The sequence below is a fragment of the Amphiura filiformis genome, chromosome 13 (assembly GCF_039555335.1).
Source record: "Amphiura filiformis chromosome 13, Afil_fr2py, whole genome shotgun sequence".
Lineage (NCBI taxonomy): Eukaryota > Metazoa > Echinodermata > Ophiuroidea > Amphilepidida > Amphiuridae > Amphiura > Amphiura filiformis.
Window position 1 is genome coordinate 64,315,583 of NC_092640.1, and position 21,540 is coordinate 64,337,122.

General features: G+C 38.2%; 2 protein-coding genes across 2 annotated transcripts; both read left to right on the plus strand.

Annotated features, from left to right (window-relative positions):
• Positions 1-7,543: 7,543 nt before the first annotated feature.
• On the plus strand, positions 7,544-9,332 carry LOC140167835 (uncharacterized). Its single transcript, XM_072191126.1, has 3 exons — positions 7,544-7,942; positions 8,246-8,390; positions 8,985-9,332. Exons 1-3 carry the CDS (start codon positions 7,758-7,760, stop codon positions 9,330-9,332), a joined length of 678 nt encoding a protein of 225 aa, XP_072047227.1. The 5' UTR covers positions 7,544-7,757.
• A 3,021-nt stretch (positions 9,333-12,353) lies between these two features.
• LOC140167837 (uncharacterized) lies at positions 12,354-13,925 on the plus strand. Its single transcript, XM_072191128.1, has 3 exons — positions 12,354-12,752; positions 13,057-13,201; positions 13,797-13,925. Exons 1-3 carry the CDS (start codon positions 12,568-12,570, stop codon positions 13,923-13,925), a joined length of 459 nt encoding a protein of 152 aa, XP_072047229.1. The 5' UTR covers positions 12,354-12,567.
• Positions 13,926-21,540: the final 7,615 nt, after the last annotated feature.

Below are 21,540 nucleotides of genomic sequence, written 5' to 3' on the forward strand. Positions count from 1 at the left end.
CCATAACTCCGCTTCCGAATATCGTAAGAAGTCAAATGATGCATCATTTTAAAGCTTATGATATATACTTTATAAATATGAAATAAAAAAAATTTGACCAGGGCCGACTTTACACTCTTTATCTTTATAAATCTAATGATATGTACTTAATGTAGCTGGGATAAAAAGGCGACCATCAATTGAAAAGTTTGACCTTTCGTATAATTGAAGATATGCATTTTTCACCAAAAAGACATCAATTGTTTTGGTGTTTTGGGAAACAAATTATGTATCCGAGCGATTAAATGTAAGCAAAAAAATTTGCTCCGTCACGCGTCCTATGGCGACGGCCCTAGTCACTATCAAATAGGCCTTCGTACCATGCTTACGAGGGAAGAATTCAGAAAATTTAGGGCAACCTTTTTGGGCATCTCTCCTCGTGTTTGCTTTTGTAGAATTCCATACTCCTTGATTTATGAAGTTTCTTCAATTAAAAATGTACTTTTCCTCTTTTTTACCTGAAAAAAACTTGTCACTGAAACCTTTTGGAAGCGAAAGGGCATGAGACTTCAATGGTAAGAGAAATACGGTACCCCCCCTCTAAATACCCCATTTTTAAATTCCCTTCCTACATGCGTAAGCCATGCCTAGTAACACGCGTGATAGCGCGTAGCACGCTAGAGATGACGCGAATTACACTATGTGCGCACGCGTTTCACTGGGAAACCAATGCGTCTACGTTACTTGAGCTACCAAGAAACATAAACATGACAATCACATTTTATTTACGCTCGTACTTATGCACGTCGTATACCTGATTTTCTTAAATAATTTCATTAAATATTAGCATAATTTGTTCAATATGGGCGTCTTGAAGCGAAAGAATCAAACTTCGGTAAGTACATTTTGTTGTTCCTTGTGATAGGCCTATAAATTTGGATAATTTTCAATTCTTTCATTTGTTTTGTTTTTCCCACTAGATTCAAATTTACGAGGTCCTGCAGTATTGAAACACGATATCGTCTACGCGGTCATTTTTTGCACCAACTAAAACATTTCTACACTTTTTGACCACTAAAAATGTTCAAAATTTTGAGCCCGAATTAATGTATAGTCAGTGGACATATGATTAAATACGAGTGTAGGGCTTATCATATTAAAAGTTTTCATAACCAAATTATAAGACGTTCGTTAAGTTAAAACGCTTTCTAAGTTCATAAACATTATACTTTCATTATACGGTTTATTCCATATCATGTTTTCAAAATCATTTGTAAAAGACACTCTTTCTTTCTTTAAGACATACCCAGACCCAAGTTCGTCCCAACTTCGTTTTATAAGATCATGCAGGGGAAACCCCGTTTAATTTGTTCAGAGTTATCAGGACCCTTCTTTCACACGAGAAGATATCAAAATGAGAATCGACTACTTTCACAACATCCATTTGATATATTCTTTCAACTCCAGCTTTCAACACATCAGACAGAGTTGTACACAATTTTGATTTTGCATGTAGGTGTAATGTACAACTCTGATCAAACCTAACTAATGTGTTGAAGCCATCGAGACCCAAAGCCAATATCTCTCAGAAATGTTGTCCAAGCATATAACTTCAACACATCTGAAGTTGATGGGGGGGCAAATTGTCTGACATTGTTTTTCAGGGGGGTCAAAATGTAAAAAAAGTGGTTTTCCATGGGTAATATCTCAGCTAAATGTATTCTAATATGCTCAATATTGGATAAGAGTAATGTCCTACCAAAGGGCTCTGACTGGCAAAAAAATGGACTATAAAATTATTTTTACTTTTGGAGTTCTGACCCCCCCAAAGTTGGTCCTGGTTGGACGAAGTTGCATTTTGAGGGCCCTATATCTTTTAAAGTAAAGGAGTTACAAGTTTTCTGATAGCAGATTTGAATTCTACACCAAAAAGTACCCCAGGACTTTTCAAAGTTTTAAAGGGTTCCTTTATACATTTATGGACCTCCAAACATCGTCTTTCGCGTTGCGACACATTTTTACGCTGACCCCTAAATTTCAAATTGATGCCACGGGAAAACGAAATGGAGTATGAAGCTCAAATTTTCAGGATTTTACTTTCTCATCAATATCTACCACCAACAGAAAAAGAAAAAATTGAGAGGTTTGCGGTGCACATCCCTGGAGTTGACATGGAATGGGCCAACATAGACATGATCACAAGGTGTCATGTATGATCAAACATTTGACTCATTGGTTTCATGTGCATTGTTTCTTCCACTGATCCAGTCGTTCTCAATTACGAAATCACCTGATGTGAGACACGAAGGCCTACCCAGATCACGAAGACCTGGTGGAATTAGAAGGTTAGTAGGACAAAATGGAAGAGTTTCCGGGTTTACGAGATGCAAAACATGATGATAACATTTAAAAATTACGACGTGATAATCATTATTATGTTTGAATTTCAGCCGACCAAATCAAAATTTTGTTAAAATGGACTTTAAATGGTAAACATGAATCCAATGAAATTTTATCAACTGTTTCAAGAAAAGAAGAACCCTATAAAAATTAAATAAAAGGCCTAAAATAGAATTCCGCTCAAGAAATTCGCCTTTTATTTCAGTAGGCCTAATGTGTGATTTCATCATGTCTGTTTATTTTTCCGGTTTAGAACTCTTCTGGATGTTCTGCGGTCATTGTGCTGTATTGTTCGGCAAGATGACGACCAGCAACCTGGCAGAGAACCATGTATGTACGAATGCAACACGGAGGACTTGTATTGGAAAGTCTGTACTGGCTCTGGAGCACAGTCACAGGTATGCAACGTACACCCTTTAAAATACACAGTAATTTTATGACAAGACAGAAGGAGTGTAATATATCAATAAGAAAAGGGCCTATTATATATATTCACAAAATGTTCTTTAGCATTTGCAGAGTGGTATACCATGTTCATTCCGGGGACGGAAAACACTCTTCACTATCAAATCTGCAGAACATATCGTGTTAATCTCCAACAAACTTAAAAGCTGAAGTTACATGCCCATGCAGTTTTAACTCCGTATAAGAAGCCCGATGAGAGATGGCAGCTTTTAACTGGAGAATTAATTTGGCCTACATGATTAAATACGATATTAGGCTTAAATGAAGTTTCGTAATAACCAGTGGTGCCTCCCCAACAAAATATTTTTCCTCTACCCAGTTCCCCCCCCCCCTACAAACACACTTTTTAGACAAAACCCCCGAATCACGTAAATTTCCACTTTTTGCGGCAATTTTGCCTCCCCTGAAATCCACTTTGCCCCCATGCCGCCCCCCCGAAAAAAAAATCCTGGCGCCGCCACTGGTAATGATATACACGGTGGTTGATTTGATGAGTAACAGTGTATCACTGACGACTATTATTATTGTATCTTTCAGCATGTTCAGGAACCCATTGAAGACATTTCATCATGTTCACCAGCAGTATGCAAAGATGATCCCATGTCTCCATCGGGAGATCAGAAAAAAATATCGAGTTACTCACAGAGACCGCCGCAGAGTCCATAGACATGCCATCAATCATGGAGAAAGAGCCCAGTGAGAGCAAACAAGTAGCAGGAGTTGCTAGCGAGCTGTCATATTTCGCAAAGCGATACCAGCAATATGAAAATGATGAAAAACTGTGTGGCGGTGGGCCATTCGGTTATCAGTACCTGGGTTGGGCGGATGCATGCCAGGCGAGGACGGGGCGATCATGGAGGAGGAGCTGTCAAACACGACAGTGATGTGCATGTGCCGCCATAAATGTAAATAAAGACAATAAAATAGGGGTCATCGGGTGACGCATAAAAGTGGAACATTATAATTACAGCACCTAAATCAAAACCGGGGAAGGGGTATTGAGGAATTGGGGGGGGGGGGGCAACAGTTCTGACGTAACCTTTTGTGACCCATGATGCAGTCATGTCTACAGTAGAATTCATCTCGACCTTTGCAGGACTTAACCCCATTAAAAGCTATTAAACCAAGATAACACTCATTGAAACAGCTCAACTGATTAAATCGGATCTTCTCTGGTTGTGCACAAGTGACTGTTTTCATGTGCGATATCGCAATAAAGCTCTTATTCATAGCTTCAGTTGGGTAACCGATTATAAAGGAAACGAAAGGAAACAATGTTATGTGTGGCTTTGTTCACGAAATCAGACAATGGCGTGCTTTTTGTAAACCAGCATTCTTGAAAATGAGCAACATAATGATTTTTGACTTAACACGGTTTGGAAATAATTTCTTCATATTTTTGGTGTTATCTGTCGTTTACATGTCCTTCCTAAAACACAAAAGTACGACCCTCTCCAAACACCTAAATTAGCTAAAAATTTAGGACATGTTACAAAACTATATTGTCTAGAATTTTAGAAGAGTACTTTTAATATTGGCCGGTTATTTTTCACACAGCGACGTTAACTAGGCAATGTACTATTACCTATAACATTAACTAAAACACCAAAGTACGAATATTTCCAAACATCTAAATTAGCTAAAAATTTAGGACATGTTAAAAACTATATTTTCTAGAACTTTAGAAGAGTACTTTTAATATTGGCCGGTTATTTTTCACACAGCGACGTTAACTAGTCATATCCCCATACTGTTAACGTAGGGCTATTTGTAAAGGTCACGCGTCAATGGGAAAGAGCACTGTGTATTGTGTATAGGAAAACGGACAGTAACTGCAGTATGCTATGTTTAAACCATAAACGTATAATATTCTTCTGATCTTGAGTTAAAATTGCTTAAAATAAAGCAAAATAACAGATCTTTGAGTTGTCATTGTAAATTCTTTCGAACTTGTATGCCTACTGCTAGCTGGTGGGATTTTGATGACTTACTAAAATGCTATCTACTGCTGATGGGGGCATTAAGAATTATAGCAATGGTATCTACTGCTGGTAAGGTCATTGATAACTTACTATTAACTGCATAACGTCACCTTAAATGAGGATGGTACGATTATAACATTGTCCCACTTTTTCTCTATCAATGATGATTTTAGTAGGCCTATCAATGGAAAGGCCATATGTGACCGTCCATCTCGAAACGCTCGTAAAGTCGGCAAATGTGATTTTGAGTTAGGCCTACAAATCAAATTGTTCATGAAAGTCATATTTAAATGCTAAAGTGTGTCAAGTTCAACTAACCATAACTCCGCTTCCGGATATGGTAAGAAGTCAAATGATGCATCATTTTCAAGCTCATGATATATAGGCCTACTTTCTAAATATGAAATTTAAAAAATTGATCAGGGTCGACTTTAAACTCCGTTTGTGGTGGACGGTCACATATATCAAAATGGCGTTTGCCGCAAAGCGCCTCGTTTACTTTTATCAGGACTGGTCAGAATTACCAAAACAGTGGTGTTTATTGCAATTCGCCTCATTTACTCATGTTGGTTCTTATTTTTTATGAAGATTTAGTTCGGAGTCCGAACTATTAATTTTTAATGAAATTTTCACTTCTTGGGGGGGGGAGTAGCGGGGGGGGGTATGATGCTTCGTCGGAAGCTAAGGTAGTAAGGATCATCAAGTAATTGTCATTTTCAGTACAACTGACTGAGTGTAGAGCTATGTCACTCAGCTAAACCAGCTTTATCAATCGTGCATATAGTTTACAACTGCCTAGTATGACACAACGCAGTTCAAGCTTACGATATCATGTACATAACTCCACGACAAAGCTGCCGAATTTGGCACTATAGAACTTCTCACTGTGACGAGTTCAAGCAGAAACCTGTCAAAATCGGCTTTCAAACTACTCAATATCAACTCGATAACTCTCACCTGTGGATTACCTGTATGATGAACAAAAGTGATCCTTATTTTAGCTACAAATCATGGTAATTTCGTACGCTCATCTTCAACAAAATTTTGTTTGTTTTTCTCAGAAGTCTCGGACACGGGGGGGGGGGGGGTGGCGAGTTTCAGAATCAAAAATCTGGGGACTTCTTTTTTACATTGACGTGATTTGCACAATTAGTCCGCTAAAACAGATTTAAAATCATTTTTCTGCTCGTAATTTTTCGAAACCATCACAGGTTTAATATAGAGCGTCAAAGAAGCGTATCTTGGACACATATTGGCTGAAAAATGAAACAAATAGGCACAATTTTTAAGTATTACGGGGACTATTTTGCGGGTTACACAAGTTTAGACCGCGGAATCTTCACTTCAGCAGTTCAGTGCTTCGGCAAGAAATCGCCAGACAGTGTCTGCCATCTAACGGGCGTTTTGTAACTTTTATTTGCAATTGATCTCCAAGAAAATCATCACTTAAAGCGCAAGGGGGGTGACTTGTAACATGCATATTAGGCCTACCCATTTCAAGATTTTGAAAAATTGTGACCCAGCATGTGTGAAGTTCGACTGACCATAACTTCGCTTCCGAATATCGTAAGAAGTCAAATGATGCATCATTTTAAAGCTTATGATATATACTTTATAAATATGAAATAAAAAAAAAATTTGACCAGGGCCGACTTTACACTCTTTATCTTTATAAATCTAATGATATGTACTTAATGTAGCTGGGAAAAAAGGCGACCATCAATTGAAAAGTTTGACCTTTCGTATAATTGAAGATATGCATTTTTCACCAAAAAGACATCAATTGTTTTGGTGTTTTGGGAAACAAATTATGTATCCGAGCGATTAAATGTAAGCAAAAAATTTGCTCCGTCACGCGTCCTATGGCGACGGCCCTAGTCACTATCAAATAGGCCTTCGTACCATGCTTACGAGGGAAGAATTCAGAAAATTTAGGGCAACCTTTTGGGCATCTCTCCTCGTGTTTGCTTTTGTAGAATTCCATACTCCTTGATTTATGAAGTTTCTTCAATTAAAAATGTACTTTTCCTCTTTTTTACCTGAAAAAAACTTGTCACTGAAACTTTTTGGAAGCGAAAGGGCATGAGACTTCAATGGTAAGAGATATACGGTACCCCCCCTCTAAATACCCCATTTTTAAATTCCCTTCCTACATGCGTAAGCCATGCCTAGTAACACGCGTGATAGCGCGTAGCACGCTAGAGATGACGCGAATTACACTATGTGCGCACGCGTTTCACTGGGAAACCAATGCGTCTACGTTACTTGAGCTACCAAGAAACATAAACATGACAATCACATTTTATTTACGCTCGTACTTATGCACGTCGTATACCTGATTTTCTTAAATAATTTCATTAAATATTAGCATAATTTGTTCAATATGGGCGTCTTGAAGCGAAAGAATCAAACTTCGGTAAGTACATTTTGTTGTTCCTTGTGATAGGCCTATAAATTTGGATAATTTTCAATTCTTTCATTTGTTTTGTTTTTCCCACTAGATTCAAATTTACGAGGTCCTGCAGTATTGAAACACGATATCGTCTACGCGGTCATTTTTGCACCAACTAAAACATTTCTACACTTTTGACCACTAAAAATGTTCAAAATTTTGAGCCCGAATTAATGTATAGTCAGTGGACATATGATTAAATACGAGTGTAGGGCTTATCATATTAAAAGTTTTCATAACCAAATTATAAGACGTTCGTTAAGTTAAAACGCTTTCTAAGTTCATAAACATTATACTTTCATTATACGGTTTATTCCATATCATGTTTTCAAAATCATTTGTAAAAGACACTCTTTCTTTCTTAAGACATAACCAGATCCAAGTTCGTCCCAACTTCGTTTTATAAGATCATGCTGGGGAAACCCCGTTAATTTGTTCAGAGTTATCAGGACCCTTCTTCCACACGAGAAAATATCAAAATGAGAATCGACTACTTTCACAACATAGATATGATAGACAAGGTGTCATGTATGATCAAACATTTTGACTCATTGGTTTCATGTGCATTGTTTCTTCCACTGATCCAGTCGTTCTCAATTACGAAACCATCTGATGTGAAACATGAAGGCCTACCCAGATCACGAAGACCTGGTGGAATTAGAAGGTTAGTGTTAGGACAAAATGGAAGAGTTTCCGGGTTTACAGGATGCAAAACATGATGATAACATTTCAAAATTACGTGATAATCATTATTATGTTTGAATTTCAGCCGACCAAATCAAAATTTTGTTAAAATGGACTTTAAATGGTAAACATGAATCCAATTAAATTTTATCAACTGTTTCAAGAAAAGAAAGAACTCTCTAAAAATTATATACAAAGCCTAAAATAGATTTCCATTCAAGAAATTCGCCTTTTATTTCAGTAACGCGTAATTTCATCATGTCTGTTTATTTTTTTTGTTTAGAACTCTTCTGGATGTTCTGCGGTCATTGTGCTGTATGGTTCGGCCAGATGACGACCAGCAACCTGGCAGAGAACCCTGTATGTATGAATGCAACACGGAGGACTTGTATTGGAAAGTCTGTACTGGCTCTGGAGCACAGTCACAGGTATGCAACGTACACCCTTTAAAATACACAGTAATTTTATGACAAGACAGAAGGAGTGTAATATATCAATAAGAAAAGGGCCTATTATATTCACAAAATGTTCTTTAGCATTTGCAGAGAGGTATACCATGTTCATCCGGGGACGGAAAACACTCTTTACTATCAAATCTGCAGAACATATCGTGTTAATCTCCAACAAACTTAAAAGCTGAAGTTACATGCCCATGCAGTTTTAACTCCGTATAAGAAGCCCGATGAGAGATGGCAGCTTTTAACTGGAGAATTAATTTGGCCTACATGATTAAATACGATATTAGGCTTAAATGAAGTTTCGTAATAACCAGTGGTGCCTCCCCAACAAAATATTTTTCCTCTACCCAGTTCCCCCCTACAAACACACTTTTTAGACAAAACCCCCGAATCACGTAAATTTCCACTTTTTGCGGCAATTTTGCCTCCCCTGAAATCCACTTTGCCCCCATGCCGCCCCCCCCGAAAAAAAATCCTGGCGCCGCCACTGGTAATGATATACACGGTGGTTGATTTGATGAGTAACAGTGTATCACTGACGACTATTATTATTGTATCTTTCAGCATGTTCAGGAACCCATTGAAGACATTTCATCATGTTCACCAGCAGTATGCAAAGATGATCCCATGTCTCCATCGGGAAGATCAGAAAAAAATATCGAGTTACTCACAGAGACCGCCGCAGAGTCCATAGACATGCCATCAATCATGGAGAAAGAGCCCAGTGAGAGCAAACAAGTAGCAGGAGTTGCTAGCGAGCTGTCATATTTCGCAAAGCGATACCAGCAATATGAAAATGATGAAAAACTGTGTGGCGGTGGGCCATTCGGTTATCAGTACCTGGGTTGGGCGGATGCATGGCAGGCGAGGACAGGGCGATCATGGAGGAGGAGCTGTCAAACACGACAGTGATGTGCATGTGCCGCCATAAATGTAAATAAAGACAATAAAATAGGGGTCATCGGGTGACGCATAAAAGTGGAACATTATAATTACAGCACCTAAATCAAAATCGGGGAAGGGGTATTGAGGAATTGGGGGGGGGGGGCATGGGGGCAACAGTTCTGACGTAACCTTTTGTGACCTATGTTTAAACCATAAACGTATAATATTCTTCTGATCTTGAGTTAAAATTGCTTAAAATAAAGCAAAATAACAGATCTTTGAGTTGTCATTGTAAATTCTTTCGAACTTGTATGCCTACTGCTAGCTGGTGGGATTTTGATGACTTACTAAAATGCTATCTACTGCTGATGGGGGCATTAAGAATTATAGCAATGGTATCTACTGCTGGTAAGGTCATTGATAACTTACTATTAACTGCATAACGTCACCTTAAATGAGGATGGTACGATTATAACATTGTCCCACTTTTTCTCTATCAATGATGATTTTAGTAGGCCTATCAATGGAAAGGCCATATGTGACCGTCCATCTCGAAACGCTCGTAAAGTCGGCAAATGTGATTTTGAGTTAGGCCTACAAATCAAATTGTTCATGAAAGTCATATTTAAATGCTAAAGTGTGTCAAGTTCAACTAACCATAACTCCGCTTCCGGATATGGTAAGAAGTCAAATGATGCATCATTTTCAAGCTCATGATATATAGGCCTACTTTCTAAATATGAAATTTAAAAAATTGATCAGGGTCGACTTTAAACTCCGTTTGTGGTGGACGGTCACATATATCAAAATGGCGTTTGCCGCAAAGCGCCTCGTTTACTTTTATCAGGACTGGTCAGAATTACCAAAACAGTGGTGTTTATTGCAATTCGCCTCATTTACTCATGTTGGTTCTTATTTTTTATGAAGATTTAGTTCGGAGTCCGAACTATTAATTTTAATGAAATTTTCACTTCTTGGGGGAGTAGCGGGGGGTATGATGCTTCGTCGGAAGCTAAGGTAGTAAGGATCATCAAGTAATTGTCATTTTCAGTACAACTGACTGAGTGTAGAGCTATGTCACTCAGCTAAACCAGCTTTATCAATCGTGCATATAGTTTACAACTGCCTAGTATGACACAACGCAGTTCAAGCTTACGATATCATGTACATAACTCCACGACAAAGCTGCCGAATTTGGCACTATAGAACTTCTCACTGTGACGAGTTCAAGCAGAAACCTGTCAAAATCGGCTTTCAAACTACTCAATATCAACTCGATAACTCTCACCTGTGGATTACCTGTATGATGAACAAAAGTGATCCTTATTTTAGCTACAAATCATGGTAATTTCGTACGCTCATCTTCAACAAAATTTTGTTTGTTTTTCTCAGAAGTCTCGGACACGGGGGGGTGGCGAGTTTCAGAATCAAAAATCTGGGGACTTCTTTTTTACATTGACGTGATTTGCACAATTAGTCCGCTAAAACAGATTTAAAATCATTTTTCTGCTCGTAATTTTTCAAAACCATCACAGGTTTAATATAGAGCGTCAAAGAAGCGTATCTTGGACACATATTGGCTGAAAAATGAAACAAATAGGCACAATTTTTAAGTATTACGGGGACTATTTTGCGGGTTACACAAGTTTAGACCGCGGAATCTTCACTTCAGCAGTTCAGTGCTTCGGCAAGAAATCGCCAGACAGTGTCTGCCATCTAACGGGCGTTTTGTAACTTTTATTTGCAATTGATCTCCAAGAAAATCATCACTTAAAGCGCAAGGGGGGGGGGGGGTGACTTGTAACATGCATATTAGGCCTACCCATTTCAAGATTTTGAAAAATTGTGACCCAGCATGTGTGAAGTTCGACTGACCATAACTTCGCTTCCGAATATCGTAAGAAGTCAAATGATGCATCATTTTAAAGCTTATGATATATACTTTATAAATATGAAATAAAAAAATTTGACCAGGGCCGACTTTACACTCTTTATCTTTATAAATCTAATGATATGTACTTAATGTAGCTGGGATAAAAAGGCGACCATCAATTGAAAAGTTTGACCTTTCGTATAATTGAAGATATGCATTTTTCACCAAAAAGACATCAATTGTTTTGGTGTTTTGGGAAACAAATTATGTATCCGAGCGATTAAATGTAAGCAAAAAAATTTGCTCCGTCACGCGTCCTATGGCGACGGCCCTAGTCACTATCAAATAGGCCTTCGTACCATGCTTACGAGGGAAGAATTCAGAAAATTTAGGCCAACCTTTTGGGCATCTCTCCTCGTGTTTGCTTTTGTAGAATTCCATACTCCTTGATTTATGAAGTTTCTTCAATTAAAATGTACTTTTCCTCTTTTTACCTGAAAAAACTTGTCACTGAAACTTTTTGGAAGCGAAAGGGCATGAGACTTCAATGGTAAGAGATATACGGTACCCCCCCCCCTCTAAATACCCCATTTTTAAATTCCCTTCCTACATGCGTAAGCCATGCCTAGTAACACGCGTGATAGCGCGTAGCACGCTAGAGATGACGCGAATTACACTATGTGCGCACGCGTTTCACTGGGAAACCAATGCGTCTACGTTACTTGAGCTACCAAGAAACATAAACATGACAATCACATTTTATTTACGCTCGTACTTATGCACGTCGTATACCTGATTTTCTTAAATAATTTCATTAAATATTAGCATAATTTGTTCAATATGGGCGTCTTGAAGCGAAAGAATCAAACTTCGGTAAGTACATTTTGTTGTTCCTTGTGATAGGCCTATAAATTTGGATAATTTTCAATTCTTTCATTTGTTTTGTTTTTCCCACTAGATTCAAATTTACGAGGTCCTGCAGTATTGAAACACGATATCGTCTACGCGGTCATTTTTTGCACCAACTAAAACATTTCTACACTTTTTGACCACTAAAATGTTCAAAATTTTGAGCCCGAATTAATGTATAGTCAGTGGACATATGATTAAATACGAGTGTAGGGCTTATCATATTAAAAGTTTTCATAACCAAATTATAAGACGTTCGTTAAGTTAAAACGCTTTCTAAGTTCATAAACATTATACTTTCATTATACGGTTTATTCCATATCATGTTTTCAAAATCATTTGTAAAAGACACTCTTTCTTTCTTAAGACATAACCAGATCCAAGTTCGTCCCAACTTCGTTTTATAAGATCATGCTGGGGAAACCCCGTTAATTTGTTCAGAGTTATCAGGACCCTTCTTCCACACGAGAAAATATCAAAATGAGAATCGACTACTTTCACAACATAGATATGATAGACAAGGTGTCATGTATGATCAAACATTTTGACTCATTGGTTTCATGTGCATTGTTTCTTCCACTGATCCAGTCGTTCTCAATTACGAAACCATCTGATGTGAAACATGAAGGCCTACCCAGATCACGAAGACCTGGTGGAATTAGAAGGTTAGTGTTAGGACAAAATGGAAGAGTTTCCGGGTTTACAGGATGCAAAACATGATGATAACATTTCAAAATTACGTGATAATCATTATTATGTTTGAATTTCAGCCGACCAAATCAAAATTTTGTTAAAATGGACTTTAAATGGTAAACATGAATCCAATTAAATTTTATCAACTGTTTCAAGAAAAGAAAGAACTCTCTAAAAATTATATACAAAGCCTAAAATAGATTTCCATTCAAGAAATTCGCCTTTTATTTCAGTAACGCGTAATTTCATCATGTCTGTTTATTTTTTCCGGTTTAGAACTCTTCTGGATGTTCTGCGGTCATTGTGCTGTATGGTTCGGCCAGATGACGACCAGCAACCTGGCAGAGAACCCTGTATGTATGAATGCAACACGGAGGACTTGTATTGGAAAGTCTGTACTGGCTCTGGAGCACAGTCACAGGTATGCAACGTACACCCTTTAAAATACACAGTAATTTTATGACAAGACAGAAGGAGTGTAATATATCAATAAGAAAAGGGCCTATTATATTCACAAAATGTTCTTTAGCATTTGCAGAGAGGTATACCATGTTCATCCCGGGGACGGAAAACACTCTTTACTATCAAATCTGCAGAACATATCGTGTTAATCTCCAACAAACTTAAAAGCTGAAGTTACATGCCCATGCAGTTTTAACTCCGTATAAGAAGCCCGATGAGAGATGGCAGCTTTTAACTGGAGAATTAATTTGGCCTACATGATTAAATACGATATTAGGCTTAAATGAAGTTTCGTAATAACCAGTGGTGCCTCCCCAACAAAATATTTTTCCTCTACCCAGTTCCCCCCCCTACAAACACACTTTTAGACAAAACCCCGAATCACGTAAATTTCCACTTTTTGCGGCAATTTTGCCTCCCCTGAAATCCACTTTGCCCCCATGCCGCCCCCCGAAAAAAAAAATCCTGGCGCCGCCACTGGTAATGATATACACGGTGGTTGATTTGATGAGTAACAGTGTATCACTGACGACTATTATTATTGTATCTTTCAGCATGTTCAGGAACCCATTGAAGACATTTCATCATGTTCACCAGCAGTATGCAAAGATGATCCCATGTCTCCATCGGGAAGATCAGAAAAAATATCGAGTTACTCACAGAGACCGCCGCAGAGTCCATAGACATGCCATCAATCATGGAGAAAGAGCCCAGTGAGAGCAAACAAGTAGCAGGAGTTGCTAGCGAGCTGTCATATTTCGCAAAGCGATACCAGCAATATGAAAATGATGAAAAACTGTGTGGCGGTGGGCCATTCGGTTATCAGTACCTGGGTTGGGCGGATGCATGGCAGGCGAGGACAGGGGCGATCATGGAGGAGGAGCTGTCAAACACGACAGTGATGTGCATGTGCCGCCATAAATGTAAATAAAGACAATAAAATAGGGGTCATCGGGTGACGCATAAAAAGTGGAACATTATAATTACAGCACCTAAATCAAAATCGGGGAAGGGGTATTGAGGAATTGGGGGGGGGGGGCATGGGGGGCAACAGTTCTGACGTAACCTTTTGTGACCTATGTTTAAACCATAAACGTATAATATTCTTCTGATCTTGAGTTAAAATTGCTTAAAATAAAGCAAAATAACAGATCTTTGAGTTGTCATTGTAAATTCTTTCGAACTTGTATGCCTACTGCTAGCTGGTGGGATTTTGATGACTTACTAAAATGCTATCTACTGCTGATGGGGGCATTAAGAATTATAGCAATGGTATCTACTGCTGGTAAGGTCATTGATAACTTACTATTAACTGCATAACGTCACCTTAAATGAGGATGGTACGATTATAACATTGTCCCACTTTTTCTCTATCAATGATGATTTTAGTAGGCCTATCAATGGAAAGGCCATATGTGACCGTCCATCTCGAAACGCTCGTAAAGTCGGCAAATGTGATTTTGAGTTAGGCCTACAAATCAAATTGTTCATGAAAGTCATATTTAAATGCTAAAGTGTGTCAAGTTCAACTAACCATAACTCCGCTTCCGGATATGGTAAGAAGTCAAATGATGCATCATTTTCAAGCTCATGATATATAGGCCTACTTTCTAAATATGAAATTTAAAAAAATTGATCAGGGTCGACTTTAAACTCCGTTTGTGGTGGACGGTCACATATATCAAAATGGCGTTTGCCGCAAAGCGCCTCGTTTACTTTTATCAGGACTGGTCAGAATTACCAAAACAGTGGTGTTTATTGCAATTCGCCTCATTTACTCATGTTGGTTCTTATTTTTATGAAGATTTAGTTCGGAGTCCGAACTATTAATTTTAATGAAATTTTCACTTCTTGGGGAGTAGCGGGGGGGTATGATGCTTCGTCGGAAGCTAAGGTAGTAAGGATCATCAAGTAATTGTCATTTTCAGTACAACTGACTGAGTGTAGAGCTATGTCACTCAGCTAAACCAGCTTTATCAATCGTGCATATAGTTTACAACTGCCTAGGGACCGATCGTTATTTACGGCAGGGGGGGAATGGGTGTTTTGGCAAAAATATCGACAAAAATTTCGCGTTCCCCCTCGCGTCCGCTCAAAATTTTCGCGTTCCCCTTGTTTTCCCAATTTTCTCCATTTAAAATTTAACAATCCCCCTCCTGGTTCAACTAAAAATTTCAGGTTCCCCCTCAAGACCACAAAAAATTTCGTGTTCCCCCTAAATTTACCCATTCCCCCCCTGCCATAAATAACGATCGCTCCCCTAGTATGACACAACGCAGTTCAAGCTTACGATATCATGTACATAACTCCACGACAAAGCTGCCGAATTTGGCACTATAGAACTTCTCACTGTGACGAGTTCAAGCAGAAACCTGTCAAAAATCGGCTTTCAAACTACTCAATATCAACTCGATAACTCTCACCTGTGGATTACCTGTATGATGAACAAAAGTGATCCTTATTTTAGCTACAAATCATGGTAATTTCGTACGCTCATCTTCAACAAAATTTTGTTTGTTTTTCTCAGAAGTCTCGGACACGGGGGGTGGCGAGTTTCAGAATCAAAAATCTGGGGACTTCTTTTTTACATTGACGTGATTTGCACAATTAGTCCGCTAAAACAGATTTAAAATCATTTTTCTGCTCGTAATTTTTCGAAACCATCACAGGTTTAATATAGAGCGTCAAAGAAGCGTATCTTGGACACATATTGGCTGAAAAATGAAACAAATAGGCACAATTTTTAAGTATTACGGGGACTATTTTGCGGGTTACACAAGTTTAGACCGCGGAATCTTCACTTCAGCAGTTCAGTGCTTCGGCAAGAAATCGCCAGACAGTGTCTGCCATCTAACGGGCGTTTTGTAACTTTTATTTGCAATTGATCTCCAAGAAAATCATCACTTAAAGCGCAAGGGGGGGGGTTGACTTGTAACATGCATATTAGGCCTACCCATTTCAAGATTTTGAAAAATTGTGACCCAGCATGTGTGAAGTTCGACTGACCATAACTTCGCTTCCGAATATCGTAAGAAGTCAAATGATGCATCATTTTAAAGCTTATGATATACACTTTATAAATATGAAATAAAAAAAATTTGACCAGGGCCGACTTTACACTCTTTATCTTTATAAATCTAATGATATGTACTTAATGTAGCTGGGATAAAAAGGCGACCATCAATTGAAAAGTTTGACCTTTCGTATAATTGAAGATATGCATTTTCACCAAAAGACATCAATTGTTTTGGTGTTTTGGGAAACAAATTATGTATCCGAGCGATTAAATGTAAGCAAAAAAATTTGCTCCGTCACGCGTCCTATGGCGACGGCCCTAGTCACTATCAAATAGGCCTTCGTACCATGCTTACGAGGGAAGAATTCAGAAAATTTAGGGCAACCTTTTTGGGCATCTCTCCTCGTGTTTGCTTTTGTAGAATTCCATACTCCTTGATTTATGAAGTTTCTTCAATTAAAAATGTACTTTTCCTCTTTTTTACCTGAAAAAAACTTGTCACTGAAACTTTTTGGAAGCGAAAGGGCATGAGACTTCAATGGTAAGAGATATACGGTACCCCCCCTCTAAATACCCCATTTTAAATTCCTTCCTACATGCGTAAGCCATGCCTAGTAACACGCGTGATAGCGCGTAGCACGCTAGAGATGACGCGAATTACACTATGTGCGCACGCGTTTCACTGGGAAACCAATGCGTCTACGTTACTTGAGCTACCAAGAAACATAAACATGACAATCACATTTTATTTACGCTCGTACTTATGCACGTCGTATACCTGATTTTCTTAAATAATTTCATTAAATATTAGCATAATTTGTTCAATATGGGCGTCTTGAAGCGAAAGAATCAAACTTCGGTAAGTACATTTTGTTGTTCCTTGTGATAGGCCTATAAATTTGGATAATTTTCAATTCTTTCATTTGTTTTGTTTTTCCCACTAGATTCAAATTTACGAGGTCCTGCAGTATTGAAACACGATATCGTCTACGCGGTCATTTTTTGCACCAACTAAAACATTTCTACACTTTTTGACCACTAAAATGTTCAAAATTTTGAGCCCGAATTAATGTATAGTCAGTGGACATATGATTAAATACGAGTGTAGGGCTTATCATATTAAAAGTTTTCATAACCAAATTATAAGACGTTCGTTAAGTTAAAACGCTTTCTAAGTTCATAAACATTATACTTTCATTATACGGTTTATTCCATATCATGTTTTCAAAATCATTTGTAAAAGACACTCTTTCTTTCTTAAGACATAACCAGATCCAAGTTCGTCCCAACTTCGTTTTATAAGATCATGCTGGGGAAACCCCGTTAATTTGTTCAGAGTTATCAGGACCCTTCTTCCACACGAGAAAATATCAAAATGAGAATCGACTACTTTCACAACATAGATATGATAGACAAGGTGTCATGTATGATCAAACATTTTGACTCATTGGTTTCATGTGCATTGTTTCTTCCACTGATCCAGTCGTTCTCAATTACGAAACCATCTGATGTGAAACATGAAGGCCTACCCAGATCACGAAGACCTGGTGGAATTAGAAGGTTAGTGTTAGGACAAAATGGAAGAGTTTCCGGGTTTACAGGATGCAAAACATGATGATAACATTTCAAAATTACGTGATAATCATTATTATGTTTGAATTTCAGCCGACCAAATCAAAATTTTGTTAAAATGGACTTTAAATGGTAAACATGAATCCAATTAAATTTTATCAACTGTTTCAAGAAAAGAAAGAACTCTCTAAAATTATATACAAAGCCTAAAATAGATTTCCATTCAAGAAATTCGCCTTTTATTTCAGTAACGCGTAATTTCATCATGTCTGTTTATTTTTTCCGGTTTAGAACTCTTCTGGATGTTCTGCGGTCATTGTGCTGTATGGTTCGGCCAGATGACGACCAGCAACCTGGCAGAGAACCCTGTATGTATGAATGCAACACGGAGGACTTGTATTGGAAAGTCTGTACTGGCTCTGGAGCACAGTCACAAGTATGCAACGTACACCCTTTAAAATACACAGTAATTTTATGACAAGACAGAAGGAGTGTAATATATCAATAAGAAAAGGGCCTATTATATTCACAAAATGTTCTTTAGCATTTGCAGAGAGGTATACCATGTTCATCCGGGGACGGAAAACACTCTTTACTATCAAATCTGCAGAACATATCGTGTTAATCTCCAACAAACTTAAAAGCTGAAGTTACATGCCCATGCAGTTTTAACTCCGTATAAGAAGCCCGATGAGAGATGGCAGCTTTTAACTGGAGAATTAATTTGGCCTACATGGTTAAATACGATATTAGGCTTAAATGAAGTTTCGTAATAACCAGTGGTGCCCCCCCCCCCCAAAATTTTTTTTTTCCTCTACCCAGTCCCCCCCACACACACACCCCCACTTTTTAGACAAAAAACCCCAAATCACATAAATTTCCACTTTTTGCGGCAATTTTGCCTCCCCTAAAATCCACTTTGCCCCCATGCCCCCCCCCCCCGACCGAAAAAAATCCTGGCGCCGCCACTGGTAATGATATACACGGTGGTTGATTTGATGAGTAACAGTGTATCACTGACGACTAATTATTGTATCTTTCAGCATGTTCAGGAACCCATTGAAGACATTTCATCATGTTCACCAGCAGTATGCAAAGATGATCCCATGTCTCCATCGGGAAGATCAGAAAAAAATATCGAGTTAGTCACAGAGACCGCCGCAGAGTCCATAGACATGCCATCAATCATGGAGAAAGATCCCAGTGAGAGGAAACAAGTAGCAGTAGTTGCTAGCGAGCTGTCATGTTTCGCAAAGCGATACCAGCAATATGAAAATGATGAAAAACTGTGTGGCGGTGGGCCATTCGGTTATCAGTACCTGAGTTGGGTGGCTGCATGGGAGGCGAGGACGGGGCGATCATGGAGGAGGAGCTGTCAAACACGACAGTGATGTGCATGTGCCACCATAAATGTAAATAAAGACAATAAAATAGGGGTCATCGGGTGACGCATAAAAGTGGAACATTATAATTACAGCACCAAAATCAAAATCGGGGGAGGGGTATTGAGGCATTTGGGGGGGGCATGGGGGCAACAGTTCTGACGTAACCTTTTGTGAGATATGTATAAACCATAAACGTATAATATTCTTCTGATCTTGAGTTAAAATTGCTTAAAATAAAGCAAAATAACAGATCTTCGAGTTGTTATTGTAGATTCTTTCTAACTTGTATGCCTACTGCTGGTGGAATTTTGATGACTTAATAAAATGTTATCTACTGCTGATGGGGGCATTAAGAATTATAGCAATGGCATCTAGGCTACCACTGGTAAGGTCATTGATGACTTACTATTAACTGCATAACGTCACCTTAAGGGGTCGGGCTGTATTGTCTCAAATATCTCCGAAATGGGAGAAAACTGCCATGTTTGCTGTGAAAATATGCCTAGCAATATCTATCTCAAGGTGCAAAGTTTATGGTGCACATGAAAGAATGAAGTCTTTAGATTAATATTTTAGCAATCTTAATATTATTAGTTGATAGGAAATTCTTCAAATATGCCTGTACATATAACGACGCATAACAGCCCACGCAGTTTTTTATAGGTGAACTTTTTTCGAGCAGTCCGTGTTGGACGATGACCCTATCTTTTGCTGAGGTATTTACAGGACCTTGAAATAAGAATTATGATAGATATTTGTGACTTCGGAATGCAACGAAGGCATGTTTGAAGCTCGTCAATACACAAAATACTACCTGATTTTACACTCTCGTCGACCACTGTCTGGGGCATGTTATTTTGTTACTCTAAATTCAACAAAATTCCAATTTTTCAGGCAAAAAGACTTCTAGAGATACCATCCTACATGTCCATGTTCGGTAATACAATTAACCAATTTTTAAATATCAATTTGTTTAGATTCACGGAAGCCATATTTTGTACATTTTCGACAGTAACGAGTTAACGCCAATTTTGGTACAAATTTGTCAGTTTTGCCAAAGTTATTTATCCGGTTAACTAACGAATACCAAGGTTCATAGGCGAGCTAATAGCGCTATGTTATTTAACTACTTTTACTTACGATTATTATCATGATTCCGTTTGAGAACAAATTAATATAATTCCTTATGGGTCTCCAACTTCCCCTGTCTTCAAGCTTCTTCACACGACTATATATAAGACCGAATTGAAAAGACTAGTTTGCGTATGACGTGCTGTCAACCAGACCAAAAATGCCGTACTGCGCAGGTCAGTAACCAATCACGTCTCGCCTTTGCCCTGACGTCAGACGCAAACTTAATTCGGTCTTCAATTATAGCCATGTTTTATGGAGTGTTGCCAGGCAAGTCAAAAGCAAATTGGGACAAATCGGCACTAAATATGGCCCGTAACTACATCAATATATCACCCAAATGTCCATGTTATTTAGGGTACAATGTTAATGTAAATAAATTGTAATATACAATTTTAAAACAGTGTTTAAAATGTTCTAAGGTGCGTATGCGCGATTCTTTCTCCCGTTTGAGTTTTAATGTATATACCTATATGTATTGACAATCAATTCATAAGAAGCCCAAAGTTAATACCAACACTGCAGCGCTGGAAACACGGTCAATTCTGTGAAAGGATTTGTCATGAAATCGTTCCGCTTGATTTATCAGGTCTATTAATGTGACAAAGGAACAGGTCTCTAGTTTGATTCCACAACCATTCAAACCGATCTCATGTTTTATTGTATCATCGTGTATTAAAACAGGAAGGCTACGTCATAAATGGACCGGAACAATATAACAATTACACTGTCACCTGTGTTGAAGGACGGTTCTAAGATACAGGGTGTTCCAGAATGATCTATACCGTGTTTGAAAACATTAATCAACATTGTATTTAATTTGAGACGGTACGTGAAATACAATGGCATAAATGTCACCTACTTATTGTGTTACTTTCATTGCAAAAACTTCATTCGTTTTGGCGTGATATTGCATATTCTTAAAACTGGATGTTTTGCCTGTGTAAAAATTGTATGTGTGTAACTTACAGCGCAAAGGCTTCATAAGCACAAGACATTGCTGCTTTATCACTATCGCGTAGGCCTACTTTGCAATTATGTGTAGAAATCATACAGTTGTCATAGGAGATACACCAAATTTGGCACAGATGTAGAGCTTGAAACACTGAATAATTCTTGATATTGGATTAAGTGACCTTTTTCATGTGTTTTCAATATTACGAGGGCTAAGAGCAAGAACAAGCTATGTCCACA